Below are 22,368 nucleotides of genomic sequence, written 5' to 3' on the forward strand. Positions count from 1 at the left end.
AATTGTAAATAGGGCAGATAATAAGGCTTTATATGCACATATTTTTAACTTGCACATTCGACACATGCTACTAATTTTTAACCATTCATTTAAAAACAAAAACTGCTACAAGATAAGTCATCATCTCAAAATAACATTGTTTGAAAAATCCCTAACATGAAGGAATGGACAAATGTAGGGATACTCACACCAGAAATTAGTTGGGCTTGACTTCCAGGCCTTGGCTTGGATCTAATTTTCCTGACCCTCGGGAGGATAATATATTAGGGGGGCATATTAGCCGCTCTCAAGATACGAACATAAGACCTTCCTCTCTAATACTATGTCAAACAATCATTTACTCTAAAAGCTTATGCTATCAAAGTATGATATATCAATGTATATCAAAGGACTTTATCACACCAACATAGCGGGCGATGCCCCGTACTATTGCCATGAGCATCAAAGGTTTATTCTACCTTAAAAATAAAATAAAATAATAATAATAATAATAATAATAATAATAATAAAAGGTTGATGAATGTTACATGGATTCACTATAAATTACTCAAATGCCTTATATTTATTTTAAAAGATTTCTTGTGTCCTTGGAGAGAAATGCTCCAATGCTCCTGGAGTACTACCTCAGTTGCTTAGACTGTCCAATCTATTGATCTGAACTATCTTTTTAGAACATATTTCATCCACTATTATGCAAAAATCACAATGATTCGATGATCTAGACCGTCTTTTATTTGGCCTTATTTTCTTTTATCAAAGCTATGGATAGGATGGCTATGAAAGTGGTTGCTTAGAATCATATTCCCTCACTAATTGGCCCTAGCAAATAGATGGACGGATTCAATTGATTGGACCTATTTTGTGTAGACAATCATGACCGTCTGTAATAAAGGTCATTGATAAATGGTTAATATTTGTTGGGTTAGTGTGATGTTTGCAAGGTAGTTCATGAACTGCGTGTTGGACATAATGAATGGTCAGGATCAATGGATAGGATTGTTTAAATGTTCCAATACAACTAGGAGCACTATAACTTACAATTCTTTAAGAGCATTGGAGCATTTTTCACTGTATGGCTGGGGTGTTTGATTTTTAAATCACATGTGTAAATACCTATAAAGGTTATCAGTATTTGTGTCATTGACTGACCGTAAAACCAAGGTAGAAAATGGATCACGAACAAAACTCTGGGGGCCCACTGTTATGTATGTGTATGATCCATGCTGTCTATTTGTTTTACTTGCTCATATTAGGGCATGATCTAAAAAATGAAGTAGATCCAAAGAAAAAGTGGACCACACCACAGGAAACAGAGGTAACTGTACGCCTACCATTGAAAACTTCTCAAAGGACTATAGAAGTTTTCGATCAAGCTGATGTTTGTGTATTCCTTCATCCATATCTGTGTGACCTTATGAATGGGTTGGATGACAGATACACATCCCTATGGGCCCTAAGTAGGTTGTAAGCTTCAATGGTGGATCTCATTTTGGGCACTATTTCCTGTTGTGTGGCTTCTTGATCTTATAATCTGCCTCATTGTTTCCGTTCATACTCTAAAATGAGTTAGTAAAACAGATGGACGGTGTGGATCAAACACATACATCATGGGGTCCCATAGAAATTAGACCAACTAAGCCCAAATATCTCCCAGATTGGAAGATCTCATAAACCAACGTTACGTCTCTTTCTGGTCCTGATGTGGACTTTTCGTATCTCTTATAAGCCATTTGCCTGTAATATAACAGTAGAAAGGTCTAGATTCTAGATTGTCTTCCGAGGAGAATTATGAGGAATACTCTATCCACCGTTGACACAACATACTAATGATCTGGGGGGCGGATTAGGTGTGGCCCTTAGCGGGGGGCCTACCTTGACGTATGTATTCTATATCCACGCTGTCCATCCATTTTTACAGATCATTTTAGGGCATGAGCCCAAAAATGAAGCAGATCCAATCCTCAGTTGGACCACACCGTAGGAAAGAGGGGTGATTTACCATTAATGGGCCACTGAAGTTTTGGATCAAGCTGATATTTGGTTTTTTCCTTTTCATGCAGGTTTTTGTAACCTTATCAACGGTTTGGATGGCAAATAAACATTATAGAAACATTATAATGGGCCCTGGGAAGTTTTTAATGTCAAGGCGTTCAATTACCACTATTCCCTATAGTTTGGTCCACTTGAGATTTGGTTCTTCTTTATTTTTGGGATCATGCTCAAAGACGATCTGGTGAGACAAATGGACAGCATGGATATATAATACATACATCAAGGTGGGCCCCATGGTAAGGGCAGCTAATCCGCTTGGCCGCGGCTTGGACCTACCAGCTTGGCCCATAGTCTGGGGTTGGGCCTTGCGTCCATGGCCCATTCTATTTTTTACAATCTTGAATGCAGACTGTTGGTTTCATTCCTCTAAAATATCCATTTTTGTGCACTCATGGCCCACTTGATGTACGTAGATTAGGAACAATCTAGTGGGAAATAAGGATTTTATCAATTTTCATGCCGGGCCAGGTCGGGCACAAGCTCAATCAGTTTGTTGGGCCAGGATTGAGCCTGCTATGCCCATCCCAGGCTTGGATAGAGTTCAGGCCTTGGTAGGACACTGATCTAAGGATGAGGAACTTCGGGTCCGGGAGATATTTTAGTAATATCTCATCCAGCGAAGGGGCCATGAGACCTACATGGTAGTGGTAGATCATGGGACTATGCCCTTTTCATTAAGACTATTATTTCTCTTAAACACATTGTCATGAACCTGAACCCCTTCATTTTACTTTCGGCGCCCATTTGTATTATTGGAAGAGAAAAGAAAAGAAAATGCCTTTTCATGTTGTTTTACCATGTCTGGATAGCAAACAAGATATTGGATTTTATAATGCAATTATTATCCAAACACTATAGTTAAATTTTTACAAATAAATATAAAGTGATTTTTGTGAGAGCTTTACTTGAATTTCTTTTTATTATCTGCACGAGACCCCAAAATGAAATTCATGCTCATGGAAAATCTTGAAAAATCATTATTGAATAATCATTACAATATTCTATTCTTTTCTTTTCTTTTCCTACCATCCTTGTTTGGATGCAAGGAAACTATGGAAACTCGGGGAAATGGAAAAGGTTTTCCATTGATGAGGACTTCTATGTTTGTTTCGGTAACAAAGAAAATAGTAGTTTCTACAAAGCAATTATTAGCTTTTTCCATAGTCAAAGTTCTCTAACATAAAATGCAAAATGATTGTTGTCTAATAAATAAGAAATTTCAACTTTCTATTCAAACAAGACTCCTTGCAATGGAATCTATGTATTTATCATATGTGTGAAAATAATCACTGAATAATTATTACTTTTTCTTTTTTCTTGAATTCGATATCCATACATGATTGTTCAAACAACTGTCTTTTAGAAAACCAAACAAAGATGACAAAAGAACAGGAGTTCAAAAGAGAGTGCCTCACATGGCCCACTGTAGTCATCCTTGCTATTGTACAACTTAATAAGTTCACACAATGAAAATAACGATGGGTCAGCTCGCCAAAAATGGTGAGAGGGTGGCCACTCCCTTCCCATCCTGTTGGCAACTACGTTCCTTTCCCTGCCGACCTGACGAGCCGACCAGTGGCACATGGTAAACACCCTTCAAAACTATACCAAAAGAGAACCCAATGCAATAGTAATGGCTTTGCCTCGAATCAACACCCTCTCCTTGTTCTCCTCCACATGGAGGTCCAATCTTCCACCCCTTGGAGATGCCTGGTTCCATTGACATAGTTAGGAGAGAGAGAGAGAGAGAGAGAGAGAGAGAGAGAGAGTCAACTTTGTAGGAAGCTTCCCACGAGGTCGAGCTCTATGGGCGCCACCATGATGTGTGACAAGCATCCATCCCATTAATCAAATTCACCCTCATGGGCCTAAAAATCAGGCCAATCCATGATTTACGTGGGCCATACCACATAGAATGGTTGAGAGTAGATGCCCGCCCATTGAAACCTTCCTGATTACATATAGGGCCCAATGAGATGTGGCTTAGACATCCAATCCATCCACCGTGCGCGTCCCACTTGGATGAGGGGTCACACTAATTTTAGGCCATTCCAAAACTGAGGTGGTACCCTCCAAGTGCTTTTAGATGTTTTTGGCATGATTTTTCATGATTTCATATGGTTTGGCCCACCTAAGTTCTGTATACAGCTGATTTTTTGCACGAGGGGACCTACCAAATGCACCGTGTGGATGTCCATCACATGTCACGGTGGGGCCGACAGAGCTCAACCTCATGGGAGGCTCCCATGAGCTTGACCTCATGGAGAGAGAGAGAGAGAGAGAGAGAGAGAGAGAGAGAGAGAGAGAGAGAGAGAGAGAGAGAGTACCATGTAGGCGACTAGATTGCGCTTTCCCAGCTTTTTACTCCAGTAGGGTGCCAAGGCACAATTTGCCATCCCACAAACATGATCCTGAAATATGATTAAAAGGCAACCAAAATGTGTATAAGAGAGAAAACTAACCAAGATGTATTTATGAAACCTTCCCACCCACGTGCACCCACGCATGAAAATATAGAAAATGTGTGTGAGATATGAGCTTTCTGTTTTGTGGGCTACATTGTTTATATCTTTTTCTTAACAAATTAGGCCAATTCACACCTCAGGCGGACGACAGCATACAAGATATATGGACAGAGAATTTGTACTTCAACCATCAGTTTACTTTGCACATCGTTAGCTATTTGTGGATGGTTAGGGCTCCAAACGCATGTAGTTATATAGTAAACCCTGTGTTTATATTACATTGTTTCTAATAAGATCGAATGATTCAAACTACTTTACTAATAAGGTTAGCATGGATTATATTGTTGATTTCATTTTGGTTGAGAGTAGTTGGTTTTTATGGTGTAATCAATGGCGCAGGGAGGGACATGATGAGGTCGATCACCCTCTTCCTCAAGAGATAACTACTCTGAATCCACGGAGCTCTCTGGACTGCTTACAGAGCTTCCTTGAATCCACGAGGGATAAAAGAAAGAATAATTCCTAATAAATTCGAAATAATTTGATTGATGATAAAAAAAAATGAAATTACAACTTTTTTTAAAATAAGGATCTCAAACCTAGGACGGAGATTTAGACTTAGACTCCAACTCAAACACCCTAAAAACATGACTTACTATTTATAGACAACCTCTATTCTTACTAGATTCATGGTTTTCGGCCAAACATAGTAAGTGTCCAATTAGGCCTAACCATGTTATTCTCCTAATTTTTCTAAGCCATTTTCATGTTGGGCACGACTTCTACAACTCAAAGGGTCAAAAGTTACACTCGAACTAAAACTTACTATTTATAGTAAAAATGAAACTAAATGCGACTTTTGACCGTCGATCTGATGGAATCTCGCAAATCCAGCATGTGCAACCCAGCATAGCGGGTTGGTTGGCTTAAGTAGGTTCTCCTACCCCAAAATCATATCTAATATGTCAAAAAAATCGTCCCGGTTTGCAAGATACGACTAATTTAAGGTTTTAACGGTCCAAATTGTTTCCGCCTCCAATTGGGCCTTATCTGGTCCATCTTTGCCATGAAAGTATCTGCAACCCACTCTACATCATCAACTAATAGATCATTTTGGTTCAGAATAGCAAATGTTATGGCGTAACAAACCCAATAGAAAGTTAGAAACACATATTGTAAAATGATAAAACCACTTTGAAGGGTTTTCCAAAGATATAGAACCAAAAAATTCAAGTATTGATCTCTCTTCACAAAGAAAACAAGTTTATATTGTAAATTGATACAACCACTTTGAAGGGATTTCCAAAGATATAGAAATAAAAAATTCAAGTATTGGTCTCTCTTCACCAAAAAAAAAAAAAAAAGTTCCAGTATGATTCTCTTAATTTTGTATGTTTGGTATTTCCATAAATAGAGATGATAAAGTAATTCAATCCCTTAAATACATCTGGAAGACAGATTTTATATCAAAGACCTCAGGGAATTAACATACATCCATGGCGTTCAAGTATCAAGCTTGGAGAGTGGTGTTTTTCTTCCACAAAGAAAATATGCATTTGAAGTATTATCAACTACTGTCACCCAAAAGTGGTGTTTTTTCATCAACCCAAATCATGATTTACCATGTGATATGAATAGAGAAAATGTTGAAGCTACTGCATATAAAAGGGTCTTCCAAGTTAATGTATCTAACAATCAGTAAACCAGATATCTTTAGGAGAAGGATCACTTGAGGAGAGAAAATATGAAATGGGGGCATTAGATGAGTCCCACAAATCCCTTGGATTCTTCTTCTTCATCATCTTCTTCAAAATGACAGATGACGCTTATCTTAGATCAAAACCGTACTGAAGATTGATGGTTGGGTATTGGGTTTTCAAGGCCAAAGAGATTGAAGCTTTTAAGGCATGCCAAGTCAACACAACTTGCCGAGAAGACAATCGCGATTTCAGTCTTTTGCAGGGGAACTGAAGATCTTTGTTCATCAGCTCGATGGGTCCGATAATGGAAGATTTTCAATCTTCAGTTTGAGGGGGAGTGTAAAAGTTAGTAGAAGTCAGTAATGTTAAGTATTTGCAAGTAGTTTTGGACACTTTTAGCAAAGGCCACCCAAAGTGAGTGTAGTTTTCAGTCTCCATGGATACTCTTTTTCATTTAGAGTCATGCACAAGAAACATTAGTTGAGAATTGAGATTGTTTTGTTGTATGCCTTAATCATTATTGTATTAGACTTTGTACGGCCCATCAGACCATCATTTACATGTGTACATATTTATTCATTGGATTATACTGAGATTTTCTAATGTTTGAGTTTATATATATATATGGATGTGATCGTTTCGTGATAACGCATATAAAAAGATATTCAGATTGGCTATCACAATTATCTGTGGCCAATACTCGTTGATCAAAAGCTTGGTCCACTTCTTGCACTACATAGACCATTGTGCAAGTAAGCATAACGGAAGTGATGAATGTTAATGTGCATCTACATATTAGACGTACCTCTGCCGTGATTTACGAGATGATCAGGATGAAATCTCACATAGATCAGCACGATTTGCTCCTTACCCAACAAGATCGTGTAAGCCTATGTATTGCAGCTAGGATAGATCATTGTTTGATCAGATAGATCCCATGTGATGATCGCCTAGACGATGAACACTGATCATTCACGATGTGTGAATTGAGCCACATGTGTTACGAGACCAATTACCTACAAGCGACAGATCGATTCCAGTCTAGTCGTTGTGTGAGTATGCTAGTTCTCTGGGTGGCTCTTGTATCCTTATTATTCAACGCTACATGATAAGGATGTGATGAAGTGTCATTACTTTGGTGTGCACTATCAAGGCTATGTGCATGGATTCAGCTGGGTCAAAAGCACATTAGGAAAACAACCATCAAGATCAGGTCGTCAAGATGAGTTAGAAGAAGATTGTAGGTGATCATACGGTGGTGGTGATGCACATGAGACTTACCTAATTCGCTGGATCAAATGGATGGTTGGATTTTGCTGTGAACTTTTTTTGAAAAACTATTTATATATTTATATATTGATATTTTCAACAGGTTTTTAATCGATTAATTTCACAAAGATATTAGGGTTAGTCTCTAATTGAGATTTCTTTAAAACGAAAGTCTATAAACATAGGTGATAGGCTTTGGTCTGAGACACTTCCCTCTCTCCTCTCAAGCCTTGGCTCTAGGGAAATTCCTTCCTTCCTAGAAACCTTAGTCCACAAAATTTAAAAATCCCATAGTGTGTATATTTTTCTCTTCTCTTGTGGTTAAAAATCTACATCTTTATTGGATTTTCCTCATCTCCATTCATGTTTTCGTATAGCTAAGAAGACGATCGTGGATATGCATTCGAGGTAATTTTGTTCTTAGAATTTTTTTTTTTTTTAAATCTTCCTCTTCATTTTTTTTTTTCACATATAGGTGTAGCAAATTCAATACAATGAAAATATCAGCAAGACAATGGATTAGAAATTAGCATAACTATATAAAAAGGGCATTGTCTAACTTAAATAGGTTCACATTTCCTTCGTATATAATTTTTTGTTGTTTTTTGGGATGGTGTCGCAATATGAGTTATTAATGGTGAGGGTACATGGATACTAACCCCACACGTCCGTGTGGATTGGTTCACTTGAGCGACGCAACTCGCAAATCCAAGTATAAATATCTGTTCTACTTCTAAACATATCTGAAAATATAAAGTGCATGTAGGAATTATCAACTCAAGGACTATATTCAAAATAGATGTATCTATTTGATAATAGCCTGGCGTGTTTGGATTACTGGGAGTAAACCAGGGGGTAGGAATGGGAAAGTAAAAGTGTGATATAACTATAAGTAAATGGTAAATTGACAGTAGCACTAGACGAATGAATGCTTTGCACGCGTTTGTTCGCTACAAAAGAACTCTTGGAAAATGTTTTTCCTCTGCATTTTCCTATGTTTGGGTTTCAATTTTCCAAGTGAAATATTTTTTCCCTCCAATCTTATAAATTTAAAACGTCATATCAAAGGAAAACCTATTTTGCTACCAATATTGGTTTAAGAAAAAAAAAACATTCCCCTCCCTTGCTAAGGAAAAGAAATTAATTTCCTTCTTTTTATGGTTTTTACATCAAGGGAAAACTATTTGCTTCCTTCAATCCCCATACACCTTGACATATATACAAGAAGACTACGTATTATCTTAATAGAATCTACTCTAATCCATTATACTGTTAAGATGGTGGATGGATGTTGGGTCCTTATCCTTGCCTCGGTGGTGGATTCCCAGGAGTTTCAACACGAGGTATGGGGTTCGAGTACCCATAGGTGGTGAAATCCCACTACTGCGTGGGTGAGTGTGTTAAAAAGAAGAAGAAGATAGTGGATGGATGCATGTGTGTAGTCTCTTAACATAGACTATTTTCTCACACTAAGTGGGATTAAAATTTCTCTCTAGATGTAGTAGTGACATTGGAATTCATGGAGGGATTCTTCATGCATGATTGCAAACCTCAAATACAAGCTCTATATATAAGGTTCTTCAGCTCTATCCTACATGCCAATGTAGTATTACCTCATTAATACCCAACTTTGGACAAAAGAAGCGAGTGATAAAATCAAATCCCGTTCCACCTTCTGCAAGCCCTGTCATGATAACCCCATTTCCGTCACAATTTCGTAGCTCATCAAACTGTGGTTGTACATCTGCAACAGCCTTTCCTGATGAGAGCACCACCTATCAAAATAAAATAACTTTCATTTTCAGAATACAAATGACACAGTATATCCATTCTCCACAACTGACCTCAAACTATTCCAACTGAACTTGTGTGCACCATCAAAATGTTTTCATTCAGGCCAGCACTCCATATAGGTGGGGCCCACCTATCACTTATCCATACTATTCATCTGGTAAGCTATGCACAAAACTACCCCACTGGTCAATCACCAACCATCTGATAACTGCCTAGCAAATGAATGGTTAAGAAGAATATAGCTGTACTGCTCCATATGTGGACTCTTATGATGGCTGGGTTTGTCCCATGGAGTAGATTTTTGGTCCATTCCTCATCCATGGTTGGTTTCGCCACATAAAATATCTCAACTGCTGAAAGATGGGCCCCACATCAACAGAATGCTCTGATTCTTCATAAACAAAAACAAGAAATTAAGCTGTTTAATTGAATTCCTTATCATTGTAAAGTTATATTTCTAATCTGTAAGATAATTATTTATCTATCTAGGAAAGAGTAGGTACAATTGCATAGCCGTGAGTAGTTTTCATCATATCGATCACCAAAGCACCGTTCAGTGTTCTCGGAATCGACGGAATCTCCATAGAGTTGCATTCAATCACTGCTATGGTAGGAAAATTCAATTCAATAGAAAAGCTTTTGTCCACTTCATGGTTTGAAGGCCTTGAGATGCTGTCTAATAGCCGAAATCCATTGACCCTTTTGGCAGTGAGAAGCCCAGCTTTTGTGAGGTACTCGATTTGATCTGTTCCAGCCAAACCAGAAGTAAAAAGAAAATGCGAAGCTGCTAAGGTTCCATGACCGCAAGGTTTGATCTGCGAATTCAAAGGATGCGAAGTGATTTGAAAAACAGTATATCAAATAGACGAGAGAAAATTCATAGCATTTAACTAACTAAAGGCAACGACATGTAGCCTTTAGGGGTCGTTTGGCACCATGGATTTGGGGGGTTTGAGGGGATTTGAGTTCAAATCCCCTGATATGTTTGGCACCATAAAGTAACTGGGGGTTTCAAATTAAGGGGGTTTCAAATCCCTTCAAAGAGGGGGTTTGAAATCCAAGGTGAAAGCTTGGATTACATCTAAAATCCTTCCAAGAATTGCATGTGTAACATGTGTGTCGCTAGGCTATTAATCTATTGGGCACATTGGCCCTCCGATGATATCCCAAAACAATCATATTATCAATTGCAACATTATAATTACTTTAATTCAATGGTTTGCGCCGTCCAAACATTGTCCATGTAAATCAATGGTTAAAATCCGTTGGTTAGTGACTCGGAAGTGATCTTGTGCTTGTGACCCATCTGAGACTAGGAATTTCATCATTTTCGGGCAAAGTATATATTTCAACGGGCTTATTACAACCATCATGTCAAACATTACATACATATACTACTTTCAAAACAAAACAAAAAAAAAAAGAAGTTGATTTAGTACTTAAATTCAAACTCCTGCAAATCTACTATGCATAGCTACTTTTGGATTATAGCGAATTCTGAATCCAGGGTGCGAAACACAACAGGAGGATTTCAAATCCAGGGGGTTCCAAATCCACACTACCACAACAGTCAATGCTGGATGTGGACCATTCATCTGTTGGGACCTACTACAGATGGTTCATGTGCCAAAAAGAAAAAGAAAAAAAGACCTGCTGTTCAGTGGGAATTTACCCACCAAATGTAAACTGTTGGTTGAACTTTCTTCTAATTGATCATTTAAAATCATCAAGTCCATCAACCAATAGCTAAGATCATCTAAACAGTGTAATTTGGGGTCTAGGCCCCATCAACGGTAGGGCCCAAAAGAAGAATGGTCAAGATCTACTACATATCTGTACCATGCATGCATTTAGTGCATGATAATAATACCTTGGACAACAAGAATTGATGATAAATGATCAAGGGCTCTTAAAACACTAAGTTACAGTGCTCCGAGTTGCACCAGGACACTTGGATGGTCCAATTGATTGATCCAAACCGTCCATTAGTTGCACAACACAATCCATGGTATAACAAGAAAGAATCACACAAATCAGATTATCCAATCTATCAGTAAGTTGGACATACATTATATCAATGGCCCCCATCTATTTTATATGCTACTGATTGGCTACTAGGGATTGTTTTATTGGTGTGTTTTTCACAGCTTAGCTTATGGAAATGTATACTTCACATAATGGACAATTCTCATCCATCGATTGGATGGTCCAACTATCACACCAAGGGCTTGTTTAGAAACCACCAAATAAGTTACTTTCTCAACTTACAGCAGTAGATAAATAACTTATTTAAGATAAGTAAGTTTGGTTTATGATGAATTATAAGTAACTTTTCTATTTAAAATCATTTAATCACTTTAGTTTAATAAGTAGAAACCAAGATAAACTACTTAAGGGATAAGTAGTTTATCTTAAGTAACTTAGGATCCAAACGCCCCCTAAATGTAATGAGGTTCTCTCATAGCACTGTATCATTTCTCATAATCAATAGCATTGGACGGTAACGATCGCACGCACGCACGCTGCACACACACACATAAGATAATATCTCAAGTCTTAAGTTATGGTTTACCCAGTAGATAATGTCCAACCTTTTAAGTCAATGCGACATCCAACCCAAATGATCCCCATCTACCATAGAAAACAATGTCTGATTATGAGTGTGGTCCACTCAATGAGTGGATGTGGTTGATTTTTTTTTTTAAGCCAATCCTCATGGTGGGGCCAAATCTATTGGACGGATTGGATGTTGCATGCAAGTGAAAGGTTGGAAGTTATCTGCTGGGTCGACCATAAATTGTGGTCCAGCCGGTGGTCCACCGTAAATTTTTTGTTTTAGGCTTGATTGTACATTTCTCGCTGCGGTGTGTCCCACCTTAGTTTTGGATCGAGACGATTCCTGGGATCTACAATTAAAATGAGGAGAGACACAAGATGCACGGTTTGGATTCCACATATACATCACTGGTGGGCCCCACACGGCTCAAACCTATGGTAATTACCATACTTTCTGCGTAACTAAATAAACGAACCTCTGCAACAGGAGTGAACCATCTGAGTTGGAATCTCGAACTCGGGCCTCCACTCAGCGAGTCACGATCCTCCGACTCAGCTGCACCGACCCGAGTCAAGAACGCGGTCGCAGGGGCGTTGAATTCTCTTGCGACAGATTGCAGCCACTCATCATCATCAAATCTCTCCTTTTCTTCCAACAGACACACTGCGGCCGGGTTACCCTTGAACGCCGTATCAGTGAAAGCGTCGATCTGATCGAGAAATCAACGGTTGTGATTGAAAGTAATACTCGCGACGAATACAGAAAAAGGAAAGAGCGATTTACCATTGCATATTGGATTGGTTTTTTCGTCATTTTTGAAGCTTCGCCGGATTGAATTTTAGAAAAAGACAAAATTAGCCCGTTTGAGTTGAAGGAAGCCGGCATAAGACCATACAAGGCAGAGGGAGAGAGGAATAATATGATACGTGACCCGAGTTTGGGACAGTATACACGAGTCCACTTATGGGAATGTGGGTCCCACCATCCATTGTTCGGTAATCCAGACCATTGGCATGTTGGGTCTCACCATCGATTGGGAATTTGGCAAACGATCACTGATGGGAAGCATTCAGACACCGATATTCGGACTTCTTTCAGTTGAATGTAAACCGTTGTTTCTTGACTGTATCCATGTGGGGCACACATCTAAAGTTTGAAACTGTCCATCTACGGTGAGAAAAACAAGTAGAAAGGTTTGTATTTCTGAAAAATGGGCCCCACTTGTTAGAATTCAACACTAGTGTATACCGTACAGAACGATAACCGGCACGTACCATACAAACCCCACATGCAATGAACTTGGAGAAATTTACGACTGTGGACCCCACCTTTTATCCCGTGGTTTTTACGAGACAATACAAACTTAATATACGCACTTGGACCTCCTCGTACGGACACCGAATTTGAGGACGAAAATACCCCTGCCTTCCTCTGGCTGGCGTGCAGAGACGAGCGCTGACGGACCTGGATGTCTGTGAGAAATCCTCTGTGATGTTTGTGAGAAGTCCGGCGATGGGAACTCAGGTGGGGCCCACTGTGATGTTTGTGAGAAATCCTCCCCGTCTAAGTTCATTCATAGGATCACAAAGACCTGGATGAAGAGGAAAAACAAATTTCATAATGATCCAAAACTTCTGTAACTCCTAAAAGAGTTTCAATGGTAGACGTTCAATTCCCCACTACCTTTTAGAGTGTGGTCCACTTGATAGTTAGATCTATCTTATTTTTCATCTCAAGCCTTAATATGAGCTCACCAAATAGATGGACGGTTTGGATATAACACAAACCTCATGATTGGACCCACAGAAGTGATACAGCGAAAAAAAAGAAGAGAACAGAGTGCCACGGCACTGCCGCGGGTTTTGCGGCAGTGCCGCCGAACCTACCGCCGAACCGGCGGTAGTGCCGCGGCAGTTTGGGCTTTTAAATAAAAAAAAAAATTAAGGGGAGAACTTTTTCTCCCTTACATTTTTCTCTAATACATAATTATGTAAATATGTATATGTAAGTATATAAAAATATTTTTCTATCTTTTAATTCATTTCTTTGTCTATTTATTTAACAAGCATATCTCCTAGGCTAGAATGATTTACTTAACGTACCACATATGATTTTGGGGTAGGAGAAGCTAATTTAGCCAACAAACATAGTTATTTTCCAAGATCTATAAGGAGTTCCTCAAGCACTATTACACTACCATAAAGAGAAATATCAGTACAGAGTATACAACTAATGCAACAGCTACCTAAGGATAGCCTATCATGCTTAAAAGGCTAAATAGATCACCATACATGTTAAAAGGGCTCATATGACATAGTCTGAAATGTATCCTCAGACATGTTTATAGAATGGAAGTTCCATGGAAGCTTTATTCATGTATTCTCAGCCCTGCATTTGGCCCTTGAGTTAAATTTCCAGAAATTGCTATTCTAATGGATTCTACAATTGGTTAAAACAATTAGAACAATGGGAGTTATTATTTGAGGTGTAAACTCAGGTAACAAAAAGCTTCTCAGTTGGGTTTCTTTCTCAAGGTCCTTCCAAACACCGAGTGAATTTGGAAAGTGACCACAACTACATATTCAACCAAATGCTAAGGTTTGCACATAACTAGCATTTCCAAGTTAGGTTTGTGTAGTTCAAACGCCAGCTAATGACATGAACGATTTGTGGCATTCAAGCTGCAACGAAGGAATCCATACCAGTTTCAAGCTCTTTGAAAATGAGCGGGGCAAACATGAAAATGAGCGGGGCAAACATGAAAATGAGCGGGGCAAGCATGAAAGGGAGCGGGGCAAGTATGAAATTCAGCGAGGCAAACATAAAAAATGAGGGGGGCAAGCATGAAAATGAGCAGGGCAAGCATGAAAATGAGCGGGGCAAGCATGAAAATGAGCGGGGCAAACATGAAAAGAGCGACGCAAGCATGAAATTCAACGGGCAAACATAAAATTCAAGATCTAAAGCAATTGTCAAGCATTAAATTCTATGTGCATTGAACTTGATCAACGAGCATAACGAGACAAACTGAAAATACAGTGGGACAAAATATAAAGTTCATTTTATCATCCACCAAAATTATAAAGTATGCTATACATCCACCCATGCACTTCTGGTAAATATGAAGTATGAGCGGGGCAAACTAGAAAAACAGCAGGGCAAACTGAAGTATGAGCGGGGCAAACTGAAATATGAGCGGGGCAAACTAGAAAAATAGCGGGGCAAACTGAAGTATGAGCGGGGCAAACTAGAAAAACAGCGGGGCAAACTGAAATATGAGCGAGGCAAACTAGAAAATCAGCGGGGGAAACATGAAAATCAGCGGGGGAACTAGAAAATCTGCGAGGGAAACATGAGAAAGTGGTTGGGGATGATATTCATAAGGCAGTGTGTTTCTTCATGGAAGGAGGTCAGATGCATAGAGCGTTTACGGCATCATTGATCAGTCTTCTCCCAAAGAATCCGGCCGCTAAAGGGTTTGTAGACTACCGGCCGATTAACCTTTGCAATGTTATTTACAAAATCTTCTCAAAGATCCTAGCTTCCTGCTTGAGTAAGATCCTTCCTAGGCTTATTTCCATGGAGCAAGGGGCTTTTGTGAAAGGCAGGTCTATTACAGAGAATGTTGCTATGACGCTTGAGGCAATGCGCAACAATGACTGGAAAGCTAGAGGCGGCAATCTCATTCTCAAGCTTGACCTTGAGAAAGCCTATGATAGGGTGGATTGGATTTTTCTCAAGAAGGTGATGAGGCGATTTGGTTTTAGTGACAGATGGATTTCCTAGATGGAAGCATGCTAATGAAATTCTGGTTCTCAGTCCTTTTCAATGGGGAGCCTACGGTGAAGTTAAACGTTGATGGCTAGGCTCTGTTAGATCCTCTCATGTGTAGTGTACAGGTTGTTTTCCCATTTTTTGGGCTTTCAGTGTTTGGGGAGGCCGTGGCAGGTGATCCTCCTGATTGGCTTCCCTGATCTTGGTATGGGATGCCTCTCTCATATGGTGCTAGAAAAATACAGCTTGTGATCCAATTGGGTGAGACAACTGGCCAGACAAGGTCCTTGTCGTAGTTTGTTGTTGAGAAGCCGCTGCCTCCTTCGTCCTCTGTTTCAGTCTTTGCTTCAGTCTATCTTCTCTACTTCTTCTAGTGGATGCTGCCTATGTGTTGTTGTGGTGGGCCTTCCCTTGGAGGTGTTGTCGCTAAGGTTGGTTTAGGGTCTTGGATGTGAGATCATAGCAGCAGACTATGGTCTATGGTCAGAAGTTGGGAGGGCTGGATGGGAAGGTGTGGCCTGCTTGAGTCAGTGGTATAGGCAGCTGGTTGGTTTGTATAAGTGGAATATTGTAGGTAGGGAGAGTGGTCGCTTCAGCCCATGGGATTTTAAGAAGGTCGAAGAGTGGAGGAGTCGAATTTGCCTCCTTGTTGTTAGTGAGTGAGGTGGTGTCTTCCTGGTAGTGTTTATGCCCATTGAGGGGCAGCTTGGCACGTTTTTTCTCGTTTCTCTTTCTCTTAATAGCAGATATGATAGGCGAGGCCCGATGTTTTTTGTGGAGCCCACCCGAAAATGTTCCTTGTACATCGTTTATTCATTTATTAAAAGTTTTAGGGGCATCGCCTTCCTTTAAAAAAAAAAAAACGGGGGAAACATGAAAATCAGAGGGGAAGCTACAAAATCAGCGGGGGAAACATGATAATGAGCGGGGCAAGCATGAAAAATGAGCGGGGCAATCATGAAAATGAGCGGGGCAGGCATGAAAATGAGCGGGGCAAACTAGAAAATCAATGGAGCAAACTTGAAAATGAGAGAAAATTCACCAGAGAGAGAGAGAGAAGAGGGTTTCATCAACTAAAAATCGAAGATAGAGAAGAAAAATCCCTCAATTTTGATAGAAAATAAAAACAAATCAAAGCTCATATAAAGAAAATACCTGGAAAACGCCAACAGAGAGATAGAGAAGAGGGTTTGGGGCTTCTGGGCTTTGAGGCACAGCAAGAGGGAGAACAAGAGTTGAGGGTTTGGGGCGAGAGAACGGTTTGGGATTTGAGGTCAAGCACGGATTATGAGAGACCTTTGGAGGAAGTTCAGATGCTAGGTAGGGTCCACTGTGATGTTTGTGAGGAATCCACATCGTCTATCTATGATTTGGACTGGTCTGTTCAGTCTCATTCCGGAAAGAGTAGTATAAAAAATTTCAATAGGATAATCTTAATGTTCTGATTAGTGGTATAAAATTATGTAATGGTCAACGTTCAACTAAAGAAGTGTCTAAGGTTTGAGGGTAGCAACTTTAAAATCTATGTGAGTTTGGGGTGCTGTCACAGTTAGATCCATCAAACTTGCATAGTTGGGCATGGACCTTATGATTCCTTTTGGAAAAATTGGTAAATCCTCAAGTGGGCTCAGTTAAAAGAGTCCATATTTGCAGCTTGGATTAATGTTCTACAACGGGCTTTCCATGCTAGCATTCCAAGATATAGGGATCATGGTTTTGTGAACTTGTCGGTGGGTAGCTTGTTGTAATTGAGTTTGTGTATCATGGATTTGTTATATTGACGAGGGAAGAAAAAGACTAAAGAGAGCATGTCATGAAAAATGAGGTTTCTTTCCAACAGTTGCATATAGGTGTTTGTAAAATCTTAAAAGAGAGATAAGGGCCTCCTAGTATGACTCTTGGTATACAGATAATTTTGTCACTACACCAAAATTGCGAATTTAGAACGGTTCTATCTTTGATTTAGGAATGGTTTTAAGCTGTTCTAAATTTGGAACTGTTATAAACCATTCTAAATATAGAAAAAGGGACGGTGTGGATTTCTCATCTCTTGTGTAGCCCACTTTGAGTTTTGGATCCACCTCATGTTTGGTCTCATGTCCTAAAATGATCTCTCAAAATGGATGGACGATGTGGATTCCTCACAAACATCACAGTGGGCCCCACCTAGCATCCCAACTTCCTCCAAAGGTCTCTCATAATCCGTGCTCGACCTCCAATCCCAAACCGTTCTCTCGCCCCAAACCCTCAACTCTTGTTCTCCCTCTCGCTGTGCCTCAAAGCCCCGAAGCCCCAAACCCTCTTCTCTCTCTCTGTTGGCGTTTTCCAGGTATTTTCTTCACATGAGCTTTGATTTATTTTCATTTTCTCTTGAAATTGAGGGATTTTTCTTCGCTATCTTCGATTTTCAGCTTATGAATTTTCTCTCATTTTCAGCCGAGTGTAGGAGATCATTACTCTTAAAGAAAAGATGTTCAAAGTTCCAAATTCATCAACGAAATCAGATAGTTCGCCCCGCTCATATTCTAGTTCCCCTCTATTTTTCTTGTTTGCCCTCATATTTCAATTTGCCATTTTGTTTTTCTAGTTTGCCTCGATCATATTTTAGTTTGCTCGCTATTTTTCTAGTTTGCCCGATGATTTTCTAGTTTGCCTTGCTCATATTTTAGTTTACCTAGTTTGTTTTTCTAGTTTGTCTTTGTTTTTCATGTTTCCCCAGTTGATTTCCTAATTTGCCTCACTGATTTCATGTTTCCCCCGTTGATTTTCTAGTTTGCCTCGTTGTTTTTCTAGTTTGCCCGCTCATTTTTCTAGTTTACCCTACTGCTTTTCATGTTTCCCCTGATTTTCTAGTTTGCCCCACTTGCTTTTCATGTTTCCCTCACTGATTTAGTTTTCCCCCATGATTTTCTAGTTTGCCCCTTTGATTTTCTAGTTTCCCAGTTGATTTTCTAGTTTGCCCATTGTTTTCTAGTTTGCCCCATTGCTTTTCATGTTTCTCCTTGATTTTCTAGTTTGCCTCTTTGCTTGGTAATTTGTCCCGTTGATTTTCTAATTTGCCCTGCTCATATTTCAGATTGCTCATTGCTTTTCTAGTTTGCCCATTGCTTTTCATGTTTCCCATTGATTTTCTAGTTTGCTTCGTTGATTTTTCAGTTTTTCCCGTTGATTTTCTAGTTTGCCGCTCATATTTCGATTTGCCCCACTCATATTTCAGTTTGCTCTGCTATTTTTCTTTGTCCTTGCTCATATTTGAGTTTGCCTCGCGATTTTCTAATGTTGCCCGCTCGATATTTCAATTTGCCCATTGTTTTCTAGTTTGCCCCGCTGCTTTTCATGTTTCCCATTGATTTTCTAGTTTACCTGCTTTTCTAGTTTGCCCCGCTCATTTTCATGCTTACCCCGCTAATTTTCATGCTTGCCCCGCTCATTTTCATGCTTGCCCCGCTAATTTTCATGCTTGCCTTCTCATTTTCATGTTTGCCCCGTTGAATTTCATGTTTGCTCCGCTTATTTTCATGTTTGCCCCGCTGAATCTCATGCTTGCCTTGCTAAATTAGCTTCTCCTACCCCAAAATCATATATAGTACGTTAAGCAAATCATTCTAGTTTGGATCCTTACTCTTGCTCGGGTGGTAGACTCTTAGGAGTTTCAATACCCGGTCAAGCATTCAAGTATCCATAGGTGGTGAAATTCCACTAGTGTGAGTGTGTGGGGGTGCGTGTGCGTGTGTAAAAAAAAAAAAACAAATCATTCTAGTTTAGGAGATATGCTTGTTGAATACATGGACAAAGAAATGAATTAAAAGATAAAAAAATATTTTTATATACTTATATATACATATTTATATAATTATGTATTAGAGGAAAATACAGAAAAATATTGTTGTTCAATGCCATTAACAGTTGTTTAATGCCATCGGAAAAATACGGAAATCTCACGTGTTTGAAGTCTTTCTCTTTTTTTTATGTGTTGCTTTTGTGGGTCCCATCATGAGGTCTGTGTTATATCCAAACCGTCCATCTATTTGGCGAGCTCATATTAAGGCTTGAGACGAAAAATAAGATAGATCTAACTATCAAGTGGACCACACTGTAAAAGGCAGTGGGGAATTGAACGTCTACCATTGAAACCCTTTCAGGGGTTACAGAAGTTTTGGATCATTATGAAATTTGTTTTCCTCTTCATCTAGGTCTTTGTGACCCTATGAATGAACTTAGACGGGGAGGATTTCTCGCAAACATCACAGTGGGCTCCACCTAAGTTTCTAATGGTTGACGCTCACTCAACACTGTTTCCTGTAATGTGGTACACTTGAGACTTGGATATACCTCATTTTTGGTCTCATGGCATAAAATGATCTGGAAAAATATATGGACTGCATGGATGAAAAGCAAACATCATGGTGGGGCCCACATACTACTGACGATTCGCCATTGGCGGGTGGCAGGAGGCTTACCCAATCCGTTTCCCTGAAAAGCAGGGGTATTTTCGTCCTGGAATTTATCGTCCGTACGAAGAGGTCTAAATGCGTATGTTAAGTTTGTATTGTGTCAAGAATATCCAATGGATAAAAGGTGGGGCCCACAGTCGTAAATTTCTCATGAACTTGGGAGCGGATTGGGTGGGATCCCGGACTCAATCAAGACGGTGCGGCCCTTACCATGGGGCCCACCTTGATGTATGTATTCTGCATCCACGCCGTCCATCTGTTTCCCAGATTATTTTAGGAAATTATCCCAAAAATGAAGCAGAATCAATTATCAAGAGATTGGATGGGCCCCAGGAAATTTTAATGGTAGGGCGTTCAATCATCACTGTTTCCTATGTTATGGTACACCTGATAATTGGATCAACTTAATTGTTTGGATAATGCCTTAAAATGATCTGGAAGACAGATGAACGGTGTGGATACAGAATACATACATCAAGGTGGGCCTCACAGTAAGGGCCGCACGCGTGTGAATATAAATCTGACTGTTTACCCAAAAAAAAAAAAATCATGTCTGATGGAAAAAAGGGTATATTTAATGCTATGACTGCGTCGCGCCGCAACCACTGCAACTTTTGGTAGTACCGTGCTTACGTGGATCCACCCTAATATGTGTCATATCCGCACTGCCAAACATTTTTTTAAAGATAATTTTAAGGCATTAATTCGGAAAAGCGTTGGATCCAAAGCTGCTACAAAAATAAATGGAGACAGTGATATTCACCGTTGAATCTCTTTTAGGGCTCAGCATGATGTTTATATGCCATCCAACTTATTCGTAAAGTCACGCATGAATGTAGGCAAAAAAACAAATATAAGCTTGATTCAAAATATTTGGGCACTAAGAAGTTTCCAATAGCAAGCATTTAATCCTCATTGTTTTTTCTAACCTATTTTTTTAGATCATGTCTTAAAATAATCTCAAAAAATGAATGGGTGACATGGACATAACACATATATCATAGTGGGTCCCTGGAACTTTGCCACATCAACACACATCCCACGTCGGTGGTGTGTATCGTGCCACACAATTCGCTTTCCCAATCCAATTGAGTGATTTTGAGATGCCCTGTTCTACGGAGGCCGTGAGATTAAAAAAATTAGCTTGAATAGAAACTCAGGTGCCCCACATCACCGGTAACAGTTGGATCTTGGAAGGGAGAGGGAAGCGAATTTGAAAGTGACCCTGCCACTAGCCAATAGTAGTCAGTGCTCTGTAGGCCCTACCATAATGTATGTGTTTCATCCATAGTGTCCATCCATTTTTCCATATCATTCTATGGTATGAGTCTAAAAAAAAGGTAGATTCAAATGTCAAGTAAACCACGTCACAAGAAATAATGTTTTTTGAACACTCACCATTAAAAACTTCTTAAGGGCCACAAAAATTTTAGACCAAGCTGATACCGCCGTTATATAATGAGTCATTATTCGGATCACATGATTTGTTGCAGCACGTGGCGGCTCATCATCGGTGTTCCTTAATCCAAATTAAGGTATCAACACGGTACGGGTCGTCACCCAACACCAAATATGACACAATTAATTTAGGGTGTGGGCTTGTCACCCAAAACTAAATCAATACAAAAGAAATTAGCTCGTCACCCAATTCCACTCACACCCGGTCGTTCGAATGGTGCTCTGGCATGGAACCATTGACCGGGTAATTTGACGGGGGGCCGTTCGAACAATATACTATCACCTTTATCAATGCTCATTGGTCACTATGTGGAAGCTCGTCACCTCAGCATAGGCCGACAGCTCGAACACGATGTCCCATACCACAACGCTCGGCTCATGAGTCTTTGTGAGATCGTAACATACTAATGGTTATGAGTAAACTAAATCAATGATAATGGTGGTATCACAGATTCTATTGAATGTTATACAATCATCAAGCATAAGATTGATTGAGCTTGCATTAGAAAGATGTGATCGACTACAGAGGACCCCGAACAAATCGACATTGGGTGCAAAGTGTCCCATGTAGCCTCAACTACTGTTGATCGTCCGTGTTCAACTTCGGTCGGCCATATAACCTTAGGATAGCATCCTTAAAGCGGACTATCCACATATTTAAATAATTTTTAAAGCTCAATCCACCATAACAATACAATTCAATCATATTAGCATTTCTAAGCATTTGACATCGAAGAATTCTAATATTAAGAGTTTTATATCATTCAAGCATTTCATTGAGCATATTATCAACCATATAGCAAACAACACATTTAGTTATTCTAAAATGCCATGTAAAAGCTTGA

The 22,368-nt window shown here is 39.5% G+C and overlaps 1 protein-coding gene across 1 annotated transcript; it reads right to left on the minus strand.

Annotated features, from left to right (window-relative positions):
• Window positions 1-3,329: 3,329 nt before the first annotated feature.
• On the minus strand, window positions 3,330-12,743 carry LOC131226100 (uncharacterized). Its single transcript, XM_058221790.1, has 6 exons — window positions 12,621-12,743; window positions 12,313-12,546; window positions 9,784-10,095; window positions 9,100-9,261; window positions 4,380-4,463; window positions 3,330-3,762 (listed from the first exon to the last, which is right to left on the minus strand). The coding sequence occupies exons 1-6, from the start codon at window positions 12,720-12,722 to the stop codon at window positions 3,655-3,657; spliced, it is 1,002 nt and encodes a 333-aa protein (XP_058077773.1). The 5' UTR covers window positions 12,723-12,743; the 3' UTR covers window positions 3,330-3,654.
• Window positions 12,744-22,368: the final 9,625 nt, after the last annotated feature.

Source organism: Magnolia sinica, chromosome 14 (assembly GCF_029962835.1).
Source record: "Magnolia sinica isolate HGM2019 chromosome 14, MsV1, whole genome shotgun sequence".
NCBI lineage: Eukaryota > Viridiplantae > Streptophyta > Magnoliopsida > Magnoliales > Magnoliaceae > Magnolia > Magnolia sinica.

What these genes read in the sequence shown, in the direction of transcription:
- LOC131226100 (XM_058221790.1), bottom strand. Translation starts at nt 12,722, where the DNA reads ATGCCGGCTTCCTTCAACTCAAACGGGCTAATTTTGTCTTTTTCTAAA. An exon ending in AACCAATCCAATATGCAATG is followed by an intron (nt 12,547 to 12,620) that starts GTAAATCGCTCT and finishes TTTCTCGATCAG; the next exon opens with ATCGACGCTTTCACTGATAC. An exon ending in GCAATCTAGTCGCCTACATG is followed by an intron (nt 3,763 to 4,379) that starts GTACTCTCTCTC and finishes CAATGGAACCAG; the next exon opens with GCATCTCCAAGGGGTGGAAG.